The 21988-nt window shown below is 53.7% G+C and overlaps 1 protein-coding gene and 1 long non-coding RNA gene across 3 annotated transcripts; one reads left to right on the top strand and one right to left on the bottom strand.

Annotated features, from left to right (window-relative positions):
* Positions 1 to 32: 32 nt before the first annotated feature.
* On the top strand, positions 33 to 6176 carry Emc10 (ER membrane protein complex subunit 10). 2 transcript variants are annotated; one of them, XM_027420808.2, is made up of 8 exons: positions 33 to 217; positions 1003 to 1075; positions 2931 to 3040; positions 3649 to 3753; positions 3966 to 4147; positions 4244 to 4337; positions 5018 to 5104; positions 5287 to 6176. In XM_027420808.2, the coding sequence occupies exons 1-7, from the start codon at positions 104 to 106 to the stop codon at positions 5102 to 5104; spliced, it is 765 nt and encodes a 254-aa protein (XP_027276609.1). In that variant the 5' UTR covers positions 33 to 103; the 3' UTR covers positions 5287 to 6176. The 2 variants fall into 2 exon arrangements, with proteins under 2 accessions (XP_027276609.1, XP_027276608.1); XM_027420807.2 differs by lacking the exon at positions 5018 to 5104.
* A 5279-nt stretch (positions 6177 to 11455) lies between these two features.
* On the bottom strand, positions 11456 to 12669 carry LOC113836314. Its single transcript, XR_003486387.2, has 2 exons — positions 11952 to 12669; positions 11456 to 11830 (listed from the first exon to the last, which is right to left on the bottom strand). It is a non-coding gene; the product is annotated as an uncharacterized LOC113836314 (long non-coding RNA).
* Between the last annotated feature and the right edge of the window lie 9319 nt (positions 12670 to 21988).

The following is a 21988-nucleotide window of genomic DNA, read 5'->3' as shown; positions in this document are numbered from 1 at the left end:
CGGCAGTGCGCAGGGGCGGCGCGCGGCGCAGGCGCGTGAGCCTCAGGATGCACTCTGGTTCCCGGCGTGCTTTACGGCGCTCCGCTCTCTTCCGCTCTTCGGGATGGTGGCCGCGGTTGCCGGGGCGACCCGGCTGCTCGTGCTCTTGCTGATAGCAGCCGCGGCTCCGAGTAGGGCCCGAGGCAGCGGTTGCCGGGTCGGGGCGGCCGCGCGCGGGGTGAGTGCGTACGGCCGGGGCGGGGCGGCCTCCTGCGGGCGCTAGGCGGGCTCGCACCCGGGCCTGGCCTGGTAGTGCGCGCCTGTCATTCCAGCGCTCGGGAGGCTGAGGCTGGGAGATCAAGGAACGAGTTCAGGGCCGCTTGGGCCGCGAGAAATACACTGGGTCTTAGAAATACACTCTGCGGGTGTGGTGATGCACGCTTTCAGTGCCAGTATTCGGGAGGCGGAGACCGGGGAGTTCGAGACCAGCCAGGGCTACTTAGTGAGACATGGACTCAATAATAAAGATGCAGCGCTAGTGCCGGAGCGCTGGGGGTGGAGTCGTGTTTCTGAATACGCACGAGGAAGCCAGGTCCTATAGGAGCCAATGCGTACTTTAGGATGCCCGGGTAGGAGAAGCTTGAAATTCAGACATAAAAGGCATAGGCCTTGGCGTGGGGGTGCAGTCCCGACATCCTAGGAGTTCGAGGTCAGCCTGGGCTCCCTAAGACCCTGTTTTAAAACAAACAAATAACTGGAGAGATGGGGAGAAGAGCACGGGCTGCTCTTTCGATTCCTAGCACCTACCTGGTCCCTCATAACTCTCTGTAAATCCAGTTCCTGAGGATCGAACACCCTCTTCTGGCCTAGCAGGCACCATGAATATTCATGAGCAGGTAGTCCTGGTGAAAGCACCTCTAATTGGATGTGAACAGGAAGATAAGGCTTGTCCTCCAGTCTGCTATTCTGTCCTGGGGCCAGAATTTGAGTGGTCTTTACCTTGGGCTACTGTCTCTCCTGCAGGCTGGGGCTGATGGCCGAGAAGGTGAGGGCTGTGGTACTGTGGGATTGCTGCTGGAACATTCATTTGAGATTGGTGAGTTCAATGTGTTTTCAACCAAAGCCATATCCCGTGGGACCTAATACCTTGTTGGGGAGAAGGTGGAAACAACAGATAGGTAAAGAGAAGCTATTTTTAGATACCCCATACCTGGCTTCAAGGATTCAAAGATTGAGTGCTTGCCTGGCAAGTCCAAGGGCCTGCGTTGCATCTCTGTTAATGGAAATTACACACACACACACACACACAGACACCACACACACACACGCATAGATACATATGCATACACATATGTATACATGTGTATGTGTACATGTGTATATAATAAATGTACCTGTGTGATGGCTAAAGAAACTCCATTTTATGCCAGGCATCCATTTTGATACCCGCTAGCTGTTTGTCTCTGACTCTAGCATCTGGAAGATAAGTTCCCAAGTTACCCTGACTCAGTGACCATCACCCAGAAATGTACAGCTGTGATCATCTACTTGTTGTTTTTTGGCTTCTGTAACTTGCTTACACAGATACTCAAAGGTTCTTTTGACTTGCCTTAACCCCTTGGTAGAACAGTCCAGTTTTTGCTTGCTTAGGTAGATATTGAAGGTCTTATTGTGGTTTCACCTTAAAAAAAAAAAATCCTTCTCCATATCCTTCCTTCGATACATGCCAGAGATTCAGCTTTAAGGCTGCTGTTCTGCCAGCAACTAATCAATAAGCCTTTTAATTAAAGTTGGATTGAGTCCATGGTCTTTTCCCAGGGCTCAGAAACTCCATAACACATGCATGTTCTTTTTTTTTTTTTCTTTCACAGTTCCAGTAACAGCGCATCACAGTAGGGAAGTCAAATCGGGAACTTCAAACAGCTGGTCATATCATATTCACAGCCTAGAGCAGAGAGAATTAATGTGTGCATGCTCACTTGTGCTCAGCCTCCTCTCTACACTCCAAACCTATAGTGGGCGGGCCTTCCTACCTTAATCATGTAATCAGACATTTGCCCATAGATACTCCCAACCCAGCCTGACCTACAGTCCCTCACCGAGACTCTTCCCTCGTGATTCTGGACTGTATCAAGTTATAATTAAAACTATCCATCAGGGCCCCTGACTACTCATACACATGTGGCCAGCTGTCAAATCTTGACAGGGTTTCCCTCCATAAAATGTACTATTGCTTTGCTCCAACAAAGTTTATATATGTATATATAAGTAACATTTACATACATACTCATATATATACATATATGCATATTTACATACCAGTATATATATACAACTCTGTGTATATATTATGTGTGTGTATATAATATATATATATATATATATGTATGTGTTATGTATATGTGTATGTATATTATTTCCTTCTTGCCAGTGACCTGTAGGAACAACCCCAGACCCAGTCATCTGAAGAAGGAATATCAGAGCAGACTTCTCTAACCTTTGACCTGTGTCCTGCCTTCACTCCCTCAGATGGCCCTGGTCAGTCATGTGAGGCAGTGGGTGTGCACATTTGCTCATTTTGCAGCAGAGGAAACAGGTCTGTGGTAGCACCACAGGGGCCGCTCTTTTAGGGAAGGCAGAGGCCGGTCGCCTCAGCGTCTGCCTGACTAAAGGGTCTAGGACCAGTCAGCTCAGAGCTTGCTGTTTGCTTTGTCCACAGCCCCTTAATGGAGGCAGGCACTGTGACAGTCAGGCCCTGGCTGGCCCCAGAGAGTTCTTACCACCCTCCCAGAGTCGTCTCATAAGGCAGTGCAGGCCATGGGAGCCTCAAGGCTGGGCTGCCCTGTGAGCACTGCAGTGCCAGCAGCGAACAAGTGGGTAAGAAGCCACCCATCACTGAGATGGGGCAGGTCACACTTGAGGGGATTGTTACTGAGCCCAGTTCCCCACAGGTGACAGAGCCAACTTCCAGAAGCGTGGCTCATTGCTCTGGAACCAGCAGGAAGGAACCTTGTCTGCAACACAACGGCAGCTCAGTGAGGAGGAGCGGGGCCGGCTCCGGGTAAGGTTGGGCCCCAGGCCTGGCCCCCTGCAGCTGAATGGGCTGGGCACTTTCTTATCTTCCCAATGAGCCCAGAACAAGAGGTTCCTTTCAAGTCTCAGCTTGTCTGAGCTGGGCTCTGCCTGAAAACTGGCATGTTAGCGGTTTTATCTTGCCCAGTGTGAGGGAGGCAGGGGAACTTGCTTTGCTGCAGTGACCATGTGCCTAGGTGCCTTCTTTGTGCAGGAAGGCATCGAGAGGCCTGCTGCTTGCCTCTCTGCCTAGTCTCCATGTGAATCTCTGCCTAGTTGCCCCCACAGGCAACCATTTGTGGTACCTGGGTGTAGGTGTGTGGGAGGTGGGGAGGTGTGGCTGGATCCAGGCTTAGTAGTGCTTGGTTGCACTTTGTCACTGATGTGGCAATGATGTCTTGGGTGGCTTCTCCACCAGTGGGAGGGCAGGCCAGCTGTTTTAGCCTCACTTGGTAGCCAGGGAGAAGAGTGCTGAGCAGACTCTTGTCAGCCCAGGGGTTGTAGAAGATGCCATGAGGACAAGGCTGGGGAAGCATTCTCTTGACCAGCCTAGCGGGCTGGCGCTGCCCAGTTCATGGGCCTCTGCATACCCTGTAGGATGTGGCTGCTGTCAATGGCCTTTACAGAGTCCGGGTTCCAAGGCGGCCTGGGGTACTTGATGGTTCAGAAGCTGGTGGCTACGTGTCTTCCTTTGTCCCAGCGGTAAGTCACTGGTGAGGACTGCCAGCATTCTCATTCCTGTCTGCCTCAGTGTCCATCCCCTTCCTGGAACCCCTCACTGTGGGGCACTGAGGCACTGACTGCTCAGCTTGAACTCTCCATGGGACCTGGGGATGGGGTGGGGGCTCTGGAGGATGCTTGTGCAGAGCTAAGTGGCTCTCCCTGACCACTCCCACCCACCCCATCTCCCATAGTGCTCCCTGGTGGAGTCCCACCTCTCAGACCAACTGACCTTGCATGTGGATGTGGCTGGCAACGTGGTGGGACTGTCAGTGGTCGCGTACCCCGGGGGCTGCCGGGGCTCTGAGGTGGAAGACGAGGACCTGGAGCTCTTCAATACATCTGTGCAGCTGCGGCCTCCAGGCACCGCCCCAGGGTGAGTGCTGGAGGGAGTCCAGGACTTACTGGCTGCCTCAGCCACCCAGGTACTAGGGCTCTAACCCTCACCTTGCCCCTTCCTTCCCATGTTTAGCCCTGAGACTGCAGCCTTCATTGAGCGCCTAGAGATGGAGCAGGCCCAGAAGGCCAAGAACCCTCAGGAGCAGAAGTCCTTCTTTGCTAAATATGTGAGTATGGCTCCTTGTACCCTTGCCAGCCCTCCCCGCCCCAGCGGATGGCCTGTGTGTTCCTCTGGTGGAAGGCTGAGGGCTGTGGGACTCCGTCTAGTTGCCCAGGGCTGAGCGGCTCTAGAAGCCCAACCGCCTGAGTTGGGCTGGGCATCTGCGTGCACAGGCATCCCAGGCCTGTTGGGAGTAGAGCGGTGTGGAAGGTAGCTGGGTGTGGACAGGCGAGCTGTGGGCATGTGTGGAGGGAAGGGCAGCCCAGTGTTCAGAGAAGTGAGTGAGCTTGGATAGGTGGAAGCCACGGGAGGCCCAGGCGGCAGGTAGTTCTGGAGCAGGTGTAAGAGGCCCAGGTGGAGGTGCAGAGGAGCCCAGGAGAGCAGCTGCTGGCCTGAGGAGTCTGTAATGCCCAGGCTCTTGAGTGGGGCTGGAGTGTGAAGGGGCAGACCCTCGTGAGGAGGCTGGCTGTACGTAGTCCTCCATCCCTTGAGGCTGGAGACTTGTGCCGGGCCCAACAAGGTAAGGACCCAGAAGGACCAGCATGGCTCAAGGGTGAAGTGGGAGGGTGCTGAGGCCAGTGGCCCTGAGCCAGGCACCTTCCCCTAGGGGTTGCAGAAGCCCCCATGTGAGGAACCGAGGCCTGGCAAACCTCAGCCCTTGCTGACCTGCCTCCCTCCCTCCCTCAGTGGCACCTCATCCTAGGGGGGGCCGTGTTGCTCACAGCCCTGCGTCCTGCTGCCCCAGGGCCTGCGCCAGCGCCAACGGAGGCCTAAGTGAGGACCCAGATCCCTGCCCACCTTGCCCTCTGCCCACACCCTCCTGCCCCGGCCCCGGCCCTGCCTGTAGTGACTAGGGGACCCAGCCCCTCCCTCCCATGGCCCCCATCCTGGACCAGCCTCACCACTTACATCCCTTCCTCTCTGTCTGTCTCTTTGTCTACCTGTCCTGCCTGCAGTGGATGTACATCATTCCAGTTGTGCTGTTCCTCATGATGTCAGGAGCTCCAGACGCCGGGGGCCAGGGCGGTGGTGGGGGTGGGGGCAGCGGCCGGTGAGCAGCTGTGCCACCTAGAGTCCTCCAGAGCTTGCTGTCCTTGGGCAGCCCAAGAAGGAGTTCCTGTTCCTCCATCTCCCTATTGCATGAACATAGAAGGCTGTCCCTTCCCAGGAGCCTGCTGGCCTTCTCTCCCTGAGCCTCTCTGCTTCTGTTGACTGAGAGCTAGGGTACATCTCCCTGTAGCCACCTCAGACCCACTGGCTTCCCTGGGCACTGTGCAACTGTGCTCTGCCATGTGGCACTGTGTCCCTTTGCTACAGAACCACTAACTCCACCCCACCCTACTCCATCATGCAGTTTGGGAACATGCCAAGCTCTCTCCAGCCTCTGTGCCTTTGTCCTCCATGCCCCCCTCACTATCACACTTAGTCTCCTTGCCAAGGATATGTGGCAAGGAGGCCTCTGCTGCTGGTGGCTGGATCAGCCTGCCCAGCGTGTGGAAGCGTCCAGCCCACTTTCCGTGTGGTATGCTGTGCTCTTTGACCCCGCCCCCCCTTCCTGGTGCCCCAGGACACCATGGTGACTTCCACCCCCATCTTTTCTGTCTCCAGATGTCCCACTCTGGGTACGGTACCAGGAGAGAATTGTGGGTCTGGCCGTTAGTCTGTCTTTTGTGAATGTACACTCTAGCAATTTGTGTGCATGTTTTGAGCCAGGTTTGAGCTAGCTGCTCGACAGCTGTTGTGCACTTACTTGCACATCTATAGCCATGGCCACGGAGATTGCTGCATAGCCTCAGCTGTGTTGTGTGGCTGTTGATTAAACTGTTCCCTAAGCAGCCACCATTCAGCCTGCTTCCTGCCTTCTGTGGTTGTAAATAGTCCCGGATGGCTGCTGTCATTGGCTTGATTTATGTTTGAGTGGCTTCCTTAGGACATGTTACAGAGGGAGACCTGAGCAGGGATACCTGAACTGCAGGAGGAGGCTGGTTCCTGACCCTCCTGGCACATTTCATCATTCTCTTCCCAGCACATCTACACTTGGTGGCACAGCAGCCACACGGGTTCATATTGTCTCCCTCATCTCACACTGGGTGGCCAGGGTGTAACCTGGAATCATGTGATGGTGCATTTGGTATCAGTTGGAATCCCAGCATTCAGTAGGCTAAGGCTGCTTTAGCTACATAGTGACATTAGGGCTAGCCTGGGCTACATAGCAAGACCCTGTCTTAAAGAATCAATGGGGCTCAGTTGGTAGCTTGCTTCCCATGCATGAAGCTGTGGGTTCCATTCCCAGCAGTGTATGAGCCAGCTCTGCACAGTGGCACATACTCAGGATCAGCACTCAGAGAGGAGCCAAGAGAATCAGAAGTTCAAGGTGTTGCTTAGCCATTTAGCAGGTTTGAGGCCAGCCTGGGCTACTTGAAACTGTCCTCACAAAACAATAAAACCGGAATCCAAGGCCACTCTCTGCACTTTCAACCTGCCCTGTGAGGGCCCGTTTCCTCAGTCCAGTGGCTGCAGGTGTGACCTGGAGTGTGAGTCACCTTTGGGCTGTGGTGAAAACACCACATGACAGGAGCAGCTGTAGGGAGGAAAGACTGTATGGCTTCAGAGGGTTTGGGCTCTTTCTTAAGGGGTTGGCTGGGCAGGGCAGGGCTGCTTAGTTCATGCAAGTCAGGTTGTGATGAAGGCTGCTCATCATATAGACAGGAAGCTGAGAGAGTAGTCTGGGTCAGACAGCACCTGTAAAGGCATACCCCTCAAGATCTCACTCCTGCTGGGTCCCATCTACAGTAAAGGTTCCATAACCTCCCAGACCATTGCTACCTGGGATGTGAGCCTGTGAGGGATGCTTCACCTTATGCCATGACAGTGTTCCAGTTATCAAAGCCTCCTCCCCAACAGGCCATCCTCAGGTGTGGGTTTGGGAAAGGGCACAGTGTTCCCTGTCTTGGTTTAGTTGCTAGGAACCTCAGGCCTGCCATCTCAACATCTGCTCACAGTGGTGTGTACCCTTGTGGTGCCCCCTTCCTCAGCCTCCATGCCCTCATCTTCTTTTACCTGGATGGTGTGGCTACTCAGACCCCTACACACCATAGTGTGACAGATGGCCTTGGTCCCAGGGGGTTGGCCATTTTCATCCCGTTGGTGTTCATGGAAGTTGACTGTTGTGCATGGAACAGTGGCCTAGCATCTTGCCAGCTTCCATGGTGACCAGGAGGATGACAGCAGCAGAGGCTGTCAGAATATATAAAGAACTAAAAATTAAACCGGGAGGTGGTGGCGCCCGCCTTTAATCCCAGCACTCGGGAGGCAGAGGCAGGTGGATCGCTGAGTTCGAGACCAGCCTGGTCTACAAGAGCTAGTTCCAGGACAGCCTCTAAAGCCACAGAGAAACCCTGTCTCAAAAACAAACAAACAAAAAAAAAAACCCAAAAATTAAATAAGTAACCCAAAAACCTAAGGGCAAAAAAACAAAAACAAAAAAAAAAAAACCAAAAAACAAAACTAAGGGCAAATGAGCTAATGAATAGACTACCCTGAAGGATGAAGAATGTTCACGGTTTGTCAGGGAAGTGAAGGCTGGGGTGTGGCTTGGGTAGAGTGCTTGCGCATTACCTGAGAGGCCCTGGTTCAAACAGCAAAAGCCTATGTTGAGATTCTGCCTCACCGCAGCCAGTTAAAACAGGTGCTGGCAAGGGTGTATATGACATCGAACACACACCGCTTGTGGGAATGCAAACCACTCCAGCCTCTGTGGAAACGAGTACAGAAGGTTCTCAGGAAATTGGTGTTAGGTCTTCCACTCCATATAGATCTGACCCAGCTCTGCCTTGGGGTAATTTACCTGGAGTCCTGGAAATCAGTGTTCCACAGAAGAGCTTCCACATAGTGGCTGCAGAGCGTGGAACTACCCTTGGTGTCCAGTGACAGCAAAGTGGGTGAGGAAAGTATAAATATACACAATGGAGTTATTTTCAAAGGATGAAGCCATGTTTACAGGAAAATGGGTGCAGCTAAGCCTGGCTGAGAAACATGAAACATATAGCCTCTCATTTGTGGCTCCTAGTTTATAATGATGATCAAAAGTGAAACTAGAAGGACAAAGAATAACAGGAGAGGAAGGGGAGGCAGGGTGGGTACACATGGGGGATACGCTCTCATACGGTGTCCACATGTTTGGGACTGGTGGGATGGCTCAGCAGGCAAAGGTGCCACTGAGTGTGATGGCTTAAGTTCAATCCTGAGATCCATATGGTGGAAGCAGGTAAATGACTCCTCAAGGTGTCCTCTGACATCCCACGCAGTCATAGCAAGGTACGGTGAGAGTGAGCGTGTGTGTGTGTGTGTGTGTGTGTGTGTGTGTGTGTGTGTGTGTGTGTGTGTGTTTACAGTGTGTGCATTCAGAACTTTCTGAAGCACCTGCAGAGCCGTCTTTACTAAATAGTGGGTGGAGCTGTGGTGTCTCTAGTTGGTGGCTTTCCCTCTACTTCAGGTTGTGTCCAGTCTGTGCTCCTGTGTTCTAGCTGCTGAGCCCATTAACCTCCCTAGGGCTCCATCCCAGCTAAACAACCAGTTCTTGTGGGTCTCCAGAGAGCTCACTGTCCAGAGTGTTCAGGAGTCTGGACGCCTCCATTAAGATCCAGCTGAGCCGGGCGTTGGTGGCACATGCCTTTAATCCCAGCACTCGGAAGGCAGAGGCAGGCGGATCTCTGAGAGTTCGAGGCCAGCCTGGTCTCCAGAGTGAGTGCCAGGATAGGCTCCAAGGCTACAGAGAAACCCTGTCTCGAGAAACAAAACAAAAATCCGGCAGTAGCTCCACACGAAGCTTTCTATTCTACCATCCCTGTTCTGTGAGAGGCAGCTGCTATTAGCACAGACAAACAGCAACAGCAGTCTCTGCAGGGTGGTCTTGCAAAAGCCTGCAGCTCTTGTGCGACACACTGGAGAAGACTTCAGCCTCCACTATCCATGTGTAGTTTATTTTGTTCACAGCCAGTCATCCATGGGTCTTTGGGTCTGTTTGTTCAGTGCTGCAGGAGGCCTGTGCACCTGCGTGTGTGTGTGTGTGTGTGTGTGTGTGTGTGTGTGTCTGTGTGTCTGTGTGTGTGTGTGTGTGTGTGTGTGTGTGTGTGTGTGTGTGTGTGTGTGTGTATCCATATGTATCTGTAGGATGCTTGCCCAAATGACCCTGCTGGGTGAGATCTGAGATGGTGTTTGTACATATGCATTCTCACTTGTGCTTGGGTCCCATTGCACCTCTGCATCAGCTGCTGTCCTACCAGTGGCTTCAACAGCCGTGCTTCTCTGACAGCCCCTAGGTCTTCCAGACTGCAGCCGCATCTGCCATTCAGCTCTCTGTGCCTCTGCCCCTGCACAGTGGATCATTGCTCTAGAAATGCTGTCACTGGTCCTGCCTCAGGACAGGGTTATGCTCTGCATCAGCCCCCACACCACTATCCCTGTCCCTCCAGGCTGCCCTAGAGGTAGCCCTGTGGCAAGACACCCACTTGGAGATACATCTGTTCCCTCCTGGACCTTCTGTCTAGTCTTCACCCTGGTCTTCCCACCTACTGTCCATCCCATCTTGGGCTTTCAGCACCAGAGCTGACCCTGTTGCTACCCTCTCATGGCTTTTAGCACCCACAGGACAAGCAGCCCAGTCACCCTGGCCTGGCATTTGATGTCTATAATTAGTGCATCAGGCTAGGCTTAAATTCTGCAGCCCCCATCCCTCTGACACCTCCTGCCACAGCCCGTGTCCACTTACCTGGTCTCAGCTCAGCCCTTGGTCCTCTCCTGGATCTTTCCCAGCTTGTTGGCCTCAGGCATAAGATGAAGGTAGCTCAGGGTGTAGACTATCCCTCATTCCTCACCCATCCATGGGTACCCTTCTCTCTTTCCCAGGAAGCTTCCCCTTTTTGGTTTCTAGCCTCAGGCTGGCACTTAACCTGTCTTCGGCTACTTTAATACTGTGTGTGACTCTGTTGACCCATTGTAGCTCCTGGAGTTGAGGAAGCTTCTTACCCTTCAGGGAAATACTCTGACCAAAGCAGGAGCCATTCTTGGGCTTCTAGCTGTTCCCCACTGTCCTGGCTAGTTTATATGTCAACTTGACACAAGCTAGTTATCTAAAAGGAGGAAACTTCAATCGAGAAAACGCCTCCATTAAGATCCAGCTGAGCTGGGCGTTGGTGGCACATGCCTTTAATCCCAGCACTCGGAAGGCAGAGGCAGGCGGATCTCTGTGAGTTCGAGGCCAGCCTGGTCTCCAGAGTGAGTGCCAGGATAGGCTCCAAAGCTACAGAGAAACCCTGTCTCGAGAACAACAACAAAAATCCGGCTGTAGGGCATTTTTCTTTGTCCCCACCCCCCCTTTGAGACAAGGTTTCTCTGTGTAGTTCTGGCTGTTCTGGAACTCGATCTGTAGAACAGGCTGGCCTTGAACTCAGGAGATTGCCTTCCTCTGTTAAATGTGCATGCCACCACCAGCTGGCTGCATTTTCTTAATTAGTTGTTGATGGGGGAGGCCCAGCTGATTGTGGGTGGTACTATCACTGGGCTGGTGGTATTAGGTTCTATAAGAAAGCAGGCTGAACAAGACATGATGAGCACCCTCCATGCCTCTGCATCAGCTCCTGCCTCCAGGTTCCTGTCCTGTCCTGACTTCCCTCAATGATGGACTACATTGTGGAAATGTAAGCCAAATAAATCCTTTCCTTCTCAACTTACTTTTGGCCATGGTGATTCATCACAATAGTAACCCTAACTAAGACACCCACCATGGCTTGCCCCCACCTTCCATTTAGCAAAATGATGGGTTGTTCACAGACCTGCAGCAGGTTTGCATAATCAAAGACCGGTTCTCCATTCTACCCCTGGTGCGCCTGGGTCTACCCCCTGGAATACAGACAGTCACCATTGAGTGACTCACAGTGTAAGGCTCAGAGGTGTAAGACTTCATAGAATCTGATTGAAGTCGGGTGTTCTGGCACAGACTTGTAATTCTAGCACTGGAGTAGAAGCAGGAGGATCAGGTTCAAGGTCACCCTTGATTACATAGGAAGTTCAAGGCCAACTGGGCATCATGAGACCCTGTCTCTCAGACAAACACACAAACACTTCTTGTGAATGTTTCTTTATTAGGAGCAAAAATATTCATTTTTACAGAATTTTCCATGTCTCTCTACAGCTTCCCTCGCCCCAACTGTCCTTTATTGGGGACAAATTTCAGTGCCTAATACAACTGGGTTGCAGTTCCATTCTGTGCCAACAGGTGGTGACAGTCCCATTAGGCGCACACACACACACACACACACACACACACACACACACAGGTGATCTGTGCTGGGCATGTCATGTTGGTCCTTCAGGCAGGTGAGTCCTAAGGAGCCTCTGTCCTAGCAGCTGCTGGTCTCCAGTGTCCTGCAGGTGTTACGCATGTTGCAGATGTTTTCATCTGGAAAACTGTGGTCTGCTGAGGCCTTCCATTGCTGATGCCTAAAGAGGGTGGAGGGCCAGGCAGAGGACAGAGCAGTCTAATCATCCTTCACCAATCTCAAACTTGAGTCTCAGAGCCCATCCCTGGTCAACCCAGGATCACATGCTGTTCTGGCCCTACCTGTGTCTGTGGGCAGCTCTTTACTCTCTCTGAGTTGGTTTCCTTGCGTCCTGCCTTCAGGGTCTGATTCCTCCAGGAAGTGTCCAGCATCCAGGACAGATAAAAAAAAGAAAGGAGTGTCACAGAGAGCCCACCCCACACCTGGACTCTGGCATGGTAGCCATACTCCAGGTAATCAGACTCCAACCTGGAGTGGCCAACAGGTGACCACTGTGGCCCACCTCCCTCCCAGAGCCTGGGGGAACCTCACAGCACCAGAGCTCGGGGCTGGAAACCAGCTGGAAAGGAGCCCACTTAGAGGGGCTGAGAGCTTCAGGAAGGGAAAAGGGGAGGGAGACAGTGAGTGAGGAGGAGAAAGGGAATAAAGAGGAAGAGAAGGAGAGATCAAAGGAAGACAGACAAATGGGTAGGGCAGGGAGACAGGGCTATTGGTGGGTGTTGGTTGTGCAGCAGGGGAACCCGGGTGTGAGTCCTAGCACTCACACAACAGCCTGCCATGTGCCTGGAAACCTGGTTGTGTGTGTGTGTGTGGGGTTAGACAGTGGATTACCAGGACTTGCTGGCTGGCCAGTCTCACCATGTCAGCAAGTTGCAAGTTCAACAAAAGACCTTGTCTCAAAGATAAAGGTGGAGAACCTGGCAGTGATGGTACACAACTTTATTCCCAGCACTTGGGAGGCAGAGGCAGGAGGATCTCTGAGTTCAAGGCCAGTTTGGACTACAGAGTGAATTCCAGGCGACTCAGGCTATACAGAGAAACCTCTTTCAAAAAACCAACAAACCAAAAACAAAAGAAACAAAAAACCCAAAACAACAACAAAAAAACAAAAAACAAAAAAACCTCACACCAATAAATAAGCAAAATAAAATTAAGGTTGAGAATCACAGAGGAGACACCAGATGTTGATGTCTTAGCTCCACACACAGGTACTCACAGGTGAGTACACCATAAACAGACACACGCACACATACAAACAACAAAAATTAAATAGGTGATACCCAATATTGATTTCTGTCTTACACAAGACACACACACACACTGGAGATGACAGGAAGAGTGCAAGAAAGAGGAGGGAAAACTAGGAGGACCACAGGAGCATGAGTGACTGGGTAGAGCACCATGAGGAATGCCAGACAGAGGCGGGGAGCCAGAAAGGAGAAGGGAGAAGTGATCAGCAGCGTGGAACAGAATAGGTAGGTGAGTAGGAGAGACTGAAAATCAAAGACAAGAAAGGCAGGGAAATGGTCAAGGAAGATAAACAGTAGAGATGCCAAGGGAGAGGGGTAACATAATTTGAATGAGGGAGGAATGACCATCGGGATGGGGTGGTGATGTTACCGTTGGGAGAGAGATGGGTTGTAGAGAAATGGAGGAAGAAAGAGAGTGGTTGTGACAGGGAACAGAACAAAGGCAGATTCCAGGAAGACAGGACAGAAACGGGGTAGAGAGCCCCAGAAAGGAGGGATGGGGTGCCTAGGGAGGGAAGGAGGTGGGAGTAGAGAAAAGAGCAGGAAGACATGGCGGGTAGAGAAGGTGAGGGAGGGGGGCTGGGTGTACTGAACGCTCTTGATCCAGACAGGGCTGTGTGGAGGGACCCAGGAGGACATCAAGCCCTGGGTATACTGCCCCACAACTTCTGAGAACCCAGCACAGGTGACAGGGAAGTCCAGAGGGAATGGGGGGAGGTCGAAGACAGGAGACAAGGAAGAGGCATCAGGGCAAGGCCTGAGGGAGCTATGAAACGGGAAATGTTATGATGGAGAAATGAGCAGGGCGGTGGTGGTGCTCGCCTGGAATCTCAGCACTCAGGAGGCAGAGGCCAGCTTGGCCTACAGAGTGAGTTCCAGGACAGCTGGAGATGTTACACAGAGAATCCCTGTCTCAAAAATACAAAAGAAAAGAGAGAGAGAGAAACTAGAGTGCGTGTAAAGTACAGAGCAGAGGAAGATAATTTTAAAAAGTGTGAAGGTGCCATAGGAAAAGGGGGAGGAAGAGGAGGAAAGAGATGGGAAGAGAAATGAGGCAGGGGATTAGGAGGGGATGGAGCAGGAGTAGACTGAGTTGGAGAGAGGGTAAGGAGGAAGAGAGAAGGGAGACAAAGGGGAAGAGGAGGAGGTTGTGGAAAGGGGGCACAGGAGGAAGGGACTCGGATCAAGAGCGGGCGCGGAGGAGGAGAGGTGAGGACATGAAGGAGGCAGAGGATGCCCACGAAGAACAAGAGTAAGGAGAAAAGCGGAGGAAGAGAGAACAGATGGGGGAGAAGGAGAGAATATGGCAGGAAGAGGGGAGGGAAGAAAAGGAGATGGAAGAGGAAAACAGGAGTTTGTATGGATAAGAGAAAAGTCAATGGAGAAATGGGGGACGGGAAGAAGCGAGTGGAAGAGGTCAGTCCACAAGAAAGCTAATAGGACACAGGAGACATTAGAAACAAGAGCAGGGAGGAAAAGCAGAGGGACAGAAGAAAAGAGGAAAGAGGCACAGAATGAAGAGGGGGATGCAGTGTGAGCAGAGGAGGAAGGAACAAGTAGGAGGAGGACCACACTCCAGCCACAAGGGAGACAGAGGAGGAAAAGTAGGAGGGAGGACCACACTCCAGCCACAAGGGAGACAGAGGAGGAAAAGGTAGGAGGGAGGACCACACTCCAGCCACAAGGGAGACAGAGGAGGAAAGGTAGGAGGGAGGACCACACTCCAGCCACAAGGGAGACAGAGGAGGAAAGGTAGGAGGGAGGACCACACTCCAGCCCCAAGGGAGACAGAGGAGGAAAGGTAGGAGGGAGGACCACACTCCAGCCCCAAGGGAGACAGAGGAGGAAAGGTAGGAGGGAGGACCACACTCCAGCCCCAAGGGAGACAGAGGAGGAAAGGTAGGAGGGAGGACCACACTCCAGCCCCAAGGGAGACAGAGGAGGAAAGGTAGGAGGGAGGACCACACTCCAGCCCCAAGGGAGACAGAGGAGGAAAGGTAGGAGGGAGGACCACACTCCAGCCCCAAGGGAGACAGAGGAGGAAAGGTAGGAGGGAGGACCACACTCCAGCCCCAAGGGAGACAGAGGAGGAAAGGTAGGAGGGAGGACCACACTCCAGCCCCAAGGGAGACAGAGGAGGAAAGGTAGGAGGGAGGACCACACTCCAGCCCCAAGGGAGACAGAGGAGGAAAGGTAGGAGGGAGGACCACACTCCAGCCCCAAGGGAGACAGAGGAGGAAAGGTAGGAGGGAGGACCACACTCCAGCCACAAGGGAGACAGAGGAGGAAAGGTAGGAGGGAGGACCACACTCCAGCCCCAAGGGAGACAGAGGAGGAAAGGTAGGAGGGAGGACCACACTCCAGCCCCAAGGGAGACAGAGGAGGAAAGGTAGGAGGGAGGACCACACTCCAGCCCCAAGGGAGACAGAGGAGGAAAGGTAGGAGGGAGGACCACACTCCAGCCCCAAGGGAGACAGAGGAGGAAAGGTAGGAGGGAGGACCACACTCCAGCCCCAAGGGAGACAGAGGAGGAAAGGTAGGAGGGAGGACCACACTCCAGCCCCAAGGGAGACAGAGGAGGAAAGGTAGGAGGGAGGACCACACTCCAGCCCCAAGGGAGACAGAGGAGGAAAGGTAGGAGGGAGGACCACACTCCAGCCCAAGGGAGACAGAGGAGGAAAGGTAGGAGGGAGGACCACACTCCAGCCCCAAGGGAGACAGAGGAGGAAAGGTAGGAGGGAGGACCACACTCCAGCCCCAAGGGAGACAGAGGAGGAAAGGTGGGAGGGAGGACCACACTCCAGCCCCAAGGGAGACAGAGGAGGAAAGGTGGGAGGGAGGACCACACTCCAGCCCCAAGGGAGACAGAGGAGGAAAGGTGGGAGGGAGGACCACACTCCAGCCCCAAGGGAGACAGAGGAGGAAAGGTAGGAGGGAGGACCACACTCCAGCCCCAAGGGAGACAGAGGAGGAAAGGTAGGAGGGAGGACCACACTCCAGCCCCAAGGGAGACAGAGGAGGAAAAGTAGGAGGGAGGACCACACTCCAGCCCAAGGGAGACAGAGGAGGAAAAGTAGGAGGGAGGACCACACTCCAGAGGGAGACAGAGGAGGGTAGGAGGGAGGACCACACTCCAGCCCCAAGGGAGACAGAGGAGGAAAGGTAGGAGGGAGGTCACACTCCAGCCCCAAGGGAGACAGAGGAGGAAAGGTAGGAGGGAGGACCACACTCCAGCCCCAAGGGAGACAGAGGAGGAAAGGTAGGAGGGAGGACCACACTCCAGCCCCAAGGGAGACAGGGAGGGAGGGAGACAGAGGAGGGTAGGAGGGAGGACCACACTCCAGCCCCAAGGGAGACAGAGGAGGAAAGGTAGGAGGGAGGACCACACTCCAGCCCCAAGGGAGACAGAGGAGGAAAGGTAGGAGGGAGGACCACACTCCAGCCCCAAGGGAGACAGAGGAGGAAAGGTAGGAGGGAGGACCACACTCCAGCCCCAAGGGAGACAGAGGAGGAAAGGTAGGAGGGAGGACCACACTCCAGCCCCAAGGGAGACAGAGGAGGAAAGGTAGGAGGGAGGACCACACTCCAGCCCCAAGGGAGACAGAGGAGGAAAGGTAGGAGGGAGGACCACACTGTAGGAGGGAGGACCACACTCCAGCCCCAAGGGAGACAGAGGAGGAAAGGTAGGAGGGAGGACCACACTCCAGCCCCCAGAGGAGGGTAGGAGGGAGGACCACACTCCAGCCCAAGGGAGACAGAGGAGGAAAGGTAGGAGGGAGGACCACACTCCAGCCCCAAGGGAGACAGAGGAGGAAAAGTAGGAGGGAGGACCACACTCAAGGGAGACAGAGGAGGAAAGGTAGGAGGGAGGACCACACTCCAGCCCCAAGGGAGACAGAGGAGGAAAGGTAGGAGGGAGGACCACACTCCAGCCCCAAGGGAGACAGAGGAGGAAAGGTAGGAGGGAGGACCACACTCCAGCCCCAAGGGAGACAGAGGAGGAAAGGTAGGAGGGAGGACCACACTCCAGCCCCAAGGGAGACAGAGGAGGAAAGGTAGGAGGGAGGACCACACTCCAGCCCCAAGGGAGACAGAGGAGGAAAGGTAGGAGGGAGGACCACACTCCAGCCCCAAGGGAGACAGAGGAGGAAAGGTAGGAGGGAGGACCACACTCCAGCCCCAAGGGAGACAGAGGAGGAAAGGTAGGAGGGAGGACCACACTCCAGCCCCAAGGGAGACAGAGGAGGAAAGGTAGGAGGGAGGACCACACTCCAGCCCCAAGGGAGACAGAGGAGGAAAGGTAGGAGGGAGGACCACACTCCAGCCCCAAGGGAGACAGAGGAGGAAAGGTAGGAGGGAGGACCACACTCCAGCCCCAAGGGAGACAGAGGAGGAAAGGTAGGAGGGAGGACCACACTCCAGCCCCAAGGGAGACAGAGGAGGAAAGGTAGGAGGGAGGACCACACTCCAGCCCCAAGGGAGACAGAGGAGGAAAGGTAGGAGGGAGGACCACACTCCAGCCCCAAGGGAGACAGAGGAGGAAAGGTAGGAGGGAGGACCACACTCCAGCCCCAAGGGAGACAGAGGAGGAAAGGTAGGAGGGAGGACCACACTCCAGCCCCAAGGGAGACAGAGGAGGAAAGGTAGGAGGGAGGACCACACTCCAGCCCCAAGGGAGACAGAGGAGGAAAGGTAGGAGGGAGGACCACACTCCACAAGGGAGACAGAGGAGGAAAGGTAGGAGGGAGGACCACACTCCAGCCACAAGGGAGACAGAGGAGGAAAAGTAGGAGGGAGGACCACACTCCAGCCACAAGGGAGACAGAGGAGGAAAAGTAGGAGGGAGGACCACACTCCAGCCACAAGGGAGACAGAGGAGGAAAAGTAGGAGGGAGGACCACACTCCAGCCACAAGGGAGACAGAGGAGGAAAAGTAGGAGGGAGGACCACACTCCAGCCCCAAGGGAGACAGAGGAGGAAAGGTAGGAGGGAGGACCACACTCCAGCCACAAGGGAGACAGAGGAGGAAAGGTAGGAGGGAGGACCACACTCCAGCCACAAGGGAGACAGAGGAGGAAAGGTAGGAGGGAGGACCACACTCCAGCCCCAAGGGAGACAGAGGAGGAAAGGTAGGAGGGAGGACCACACTCCAGCCCCAAGGGAGACAGAGGAGGAAAGGTAGGAGGGAGGACCACACTCCAGCCCCAAGGGAGACAGAGGAGGAAAGGTAGGAGGGAGGACCACACTCCAGCCCCAAGGGAGACAGAGGAGGAAAGGTAGGAGGGAGGACCACACTCCAGCCCCAAGGGAGACAGAGGAGGAAAAGGAGACAGGAGACGGAGGAAGAGGACAGTGTGGATGAAGGCTAGGAATGAGGAGCAGGAGAAGGAGAAGGGAAGTGCGGGGGATACGGCTAAGCAGGAGAAGGTTGGGTGGGAGCAAGGAAAAGAAAGAGAAGGAGCCAGAGGAAATGGAGGGGGGTGAGGCAGGAAAGGAGATGGAGGAGATAGAAAGGGGAGGCAAGAGGAGAAAGGGATAGAGAAGATAAAGGAGGGGAAGGAAGAAGAGAAGATACAGGACATGGAGGAGAAAACAGAAGACGCTCTAGAGAAGGAGACAGAGGAAGAAGATGGGAAAGGGGAAGACGGGAGGGGGGCAGAGGAGACAGGGGAGGGAAAGAAGGAAGAGAGCGGGATGGATGAGATTGAGGAGAGAAGGAAGGCGGACAAAGGGAAGTTGGTGATAGAGGAAGACAGCAGAGGACGTTGACGGTAAATGAAAAGGAATAGATGAGATAAAAGAGGAAGCAAGAAGAGAAGAGGAGAGAATAGCAGAGGAGGGGACGGGGACGAAGGGAAAGGAGGGGATAGAAGAGATGGAGGAGGTAAAGAGGGTAGACAGAAGGTAGAGGAGGGAGACAAAGGGGGATAGCTGAGATAAAGGAGATGGAGAAGAAAGGGATAGAGGCGATAAAGAAGGAGGAGCTGGAGAGGGGCTGGAAGGGTTAGAGGCGTGGTATAGTAGGTGGAGGGATAGAGGAGACGGTGGAGGGGAGGAGGAAGAAGAGGGCTACAACAGATGGAGGAGGCTGAGGGGATGGAGGTGGGGAAGTAAGGGAAGGAAGTGACAAGATGGAGGAGGGGAGGAGAAGGGGAGGGGTGGGGAGATGTAGTAGGAATAATTAGGATAAACAGAAGCATGAACAGTAAGAGATGTCAGAGAGAGGGAGGAGCAGCAGGAGCTATTGGATGAGATACTGTAAAGGGGACGGAAGGACGAGGGAGGAAAAAGACGAGGAAAGGGGAAAGAGAAGGTTGAGGATGTGGGGCAGACATAGGGATACACGTAGAGGGTTAAAAGACAAATAAGGTCAGAAGAGGGGAGTGAAGAGAAAGCGGGATGAAGATGGATGGTGTTAGGGCAGCAGAGGAGAGGAGCAGAAAGGAGGAGGAATTGAGGGGAGAGAGAAAAAGAAGAGCTGAATTAAGGATAAAAAGGAAGAGGAAAAGGAAGAATAAAAGAAAACTGGGCATCAGGAGAGGACTAGATGAAGGAAGAAAAGGAGGGGAGGGGACTATTTAGGGGTGAAACAGGGGTTGCACAGGAGTAGAGACAGAGGGGAGAATGTTGAAGAGAGGACAGGGAGCAGTGAGGCAGGAGCACAGGACAATATAAAGCAGGAGGGGAAGACGGGGAGGGAGCGGCAGAGGCAGGGCAGGAATAAGGAAGAGGGGGAAGAAAACTAGAGAATAGGAAGGATGGGAAAGTAATAAATGTAGAAGGAAGAACAAGAGAAACAGGATGGGAAAGAAAAAGCAGAGCCTGCAGGAGATGCTGCGAGGAGGAAGAGCGAGAAATAGAAGTGGAGGGGTGAGGGGGGCTGTCGAGAAGGAAGATTCGGAACAGGAATGAGCGAGAAAGGAGGTGGGGTTAGAGGGGAAGGGGAAGAGGAAATGACTTAGAAGTGGAGGAGAGTAACTAGGAGTAGAAAGAGGGGTGCAATAAGAAATTAGAGGGAGCTTAATGGAGATTAAAAGAAGACAGAGGAAGAGCGGGAGAGAAAGCAGGTGTGGCGAGAGGGTGGGTGGGAAAGTGGAGGGGACACAAGGTAGGAGGAGCAGGAAGGTGAAATAGGTCACAGGGAGGAAACAGACAGGAAAGAGCTGAGAAAGTGTCATTTCCTAAAATACATTTAAGAAAATGTCAAGAAGACGGTGAGGAAGAAAAGGGGGAAACTGGAGGGGTGGAGGAAAAGAAGAGTGAGGAAGGGGTGAGAGTGGGGAGGAGAGCAACAGAGGGGGAGGAAGAGGAGGGGGAACCATGGGATGTAACGGGCAAAGCAGGAAGAGGAGAAAGGGAAAGGAAGGAAGAGCAGGGAGGAGAGAGGAAAGCGGGGAGCAGTAGGGCAGGAGGAAGGGCTAGGAGGCAGAGAGTGGACGAGGTGAGAATGGGGGGTGATGGAGGAAGGAACAGGGTAGAAGAGGGAGGGTGGGCAGTGACGAGGAAGAGGAGGAGAGTCCATGGGAGGAGAAAGAGGAAGCTGCAGAAGTGAGGGGAGGAGGGCGGGTGGTGAAGTTAAAGCAGGGTGGAAGGAAAAGGGTGAAAGAGGAAGCAAAGGAGAGAAGTAGGAAGGGAGGCTGAAGAAAGATGAAGGAGCAGGGGAGGAAGGGGAGGAGCAGGGGAGGAAGGTGAAATGGAAAAGAATGGCGATGAGGAGACGGAAGGTGGAGGTGGAGGGCAGGCGACAGAGAAGCTGCAGAAGGGGGAGCGGGTGACATGTAGACGGATGAGGAGGAAAAGAGGAGTAGAAAATAGAGGAGATGGAAGAGAAAATAAGAGGAAAGGAAGAGGGAGTGGGAGCAGACAGGAGGAAGGGAGATGGGGAGGAGGAGGAGGAGGAGGGAGAGACAATGGGGGGATTGGAGGAGATGCGAGAGGAACATACGGAAGATTAGGGTACGCAGGAGAGGAAATGGAGAGGGAAGAGACAGAAGAGGAGGAGATGAAGGGGTAGGAGGAAGAGGAGGAAATGGGGATAATAGTAAGAGAGTTGAGGAGGAAGAGAAAAATAAGCAGCAGAAAGAAACAGGAGCAGCTGGGCGTTGGTGGTGCACGCCTTTAATCCCAGCACTCGGGAGGCAGAGGCAGAGGCAGAGGCAGGCAGATCTCTGTGAGTTCGAGGCCAGCCTGGTCTCCAGAGCCAGTGCCAGGACAGGCTCCAGAGCTACACAGAGAAACCCTGTCTCGGACCCCCCCCCAAAAAAAAAAGAAAGAAAGAAACAGGAGTAGAAAAAAGAAGGAGATGAAGGAGGAAGAGAAGATGAGGCAAGGGAAATTTGCAAGTCATGAGTGAGGTGACGATAAGGAAGGAAAGGAAGAGGATGAGGGGGAGGATGGGAGAGAGGAGGGGAGGGGAAGCCAGAGAGAAGAAAGGAGGACGAGGAGACAGGCCAGGGAGCAGGCAGGGGGCAGGGTGCAGTGTAGAATATAACGAAGAGAAGCATATAGAAGAGACAGGAGGCGGTGGAGAAGGTGGTGAGGAGATGGGAGAGAGGAGGCTGAGGAGGAGGTGAAGGAGGAAACGACGGGGATATTGGAGAGTGGGATGATAAGGGGGTGGGAGAGCGAAGGCGTGAAGGAGGATATTGAAAAAGACGGAAATGAAAACAGAGGGGGATGGAGGGGCAGGAGTGTGGAGATCATGGGGTTAGATAAGAGGGCAGGGGTAGAGAGGGGGTGGGTGAAGAAGGGAAGACAGGATAAAGGTGAAGGAAGTGGTGAGGGAGGCAGACACAGAGATGTAGCTGCGGAGCCGTAGGAGACAAAGTTAAAAGAGATTAGAGAAGAGAAGGAAATCGAGGAAAGATAAAGGATACAGTAGGAAGAAGACAGGAGAGGAAGAGGTGGAGAAGGAGGGGGAGGGAGATGGGGGAGGAGTAGATGGGGAGAGGTTGGAGAAAGAAAAGATGGAGCAGGAAGCAAGAGGAAGAGGAGGAGGCAATGTAGGAGGAAGGCAAGGAGGAAATTGAGAAAGACAGGAGGAAAGAAATGGAGGAGAAGGAAGCAGA

This window comes from Cricetulus griseus, chromosome 6, assembly GCF_003668045.3.
Source record: "Cricetulus griseus strain 17A/GY chromosome 6, alternate assembly CriGri-PICRH-1.0, whole genome shotgun sequence".
NCBI classification, from domain to species: domain Eukaryota; kingdom Metazoa; phylum Chordata; class Mammalia; order Rodentia; family Cricetidae; genus Cricetulus; species Cricetulus griseus.
Note: the sequence above shows the minus strand (reverse complement) of the source record. Positions and strands in the feature narration are given on the sequence as shown.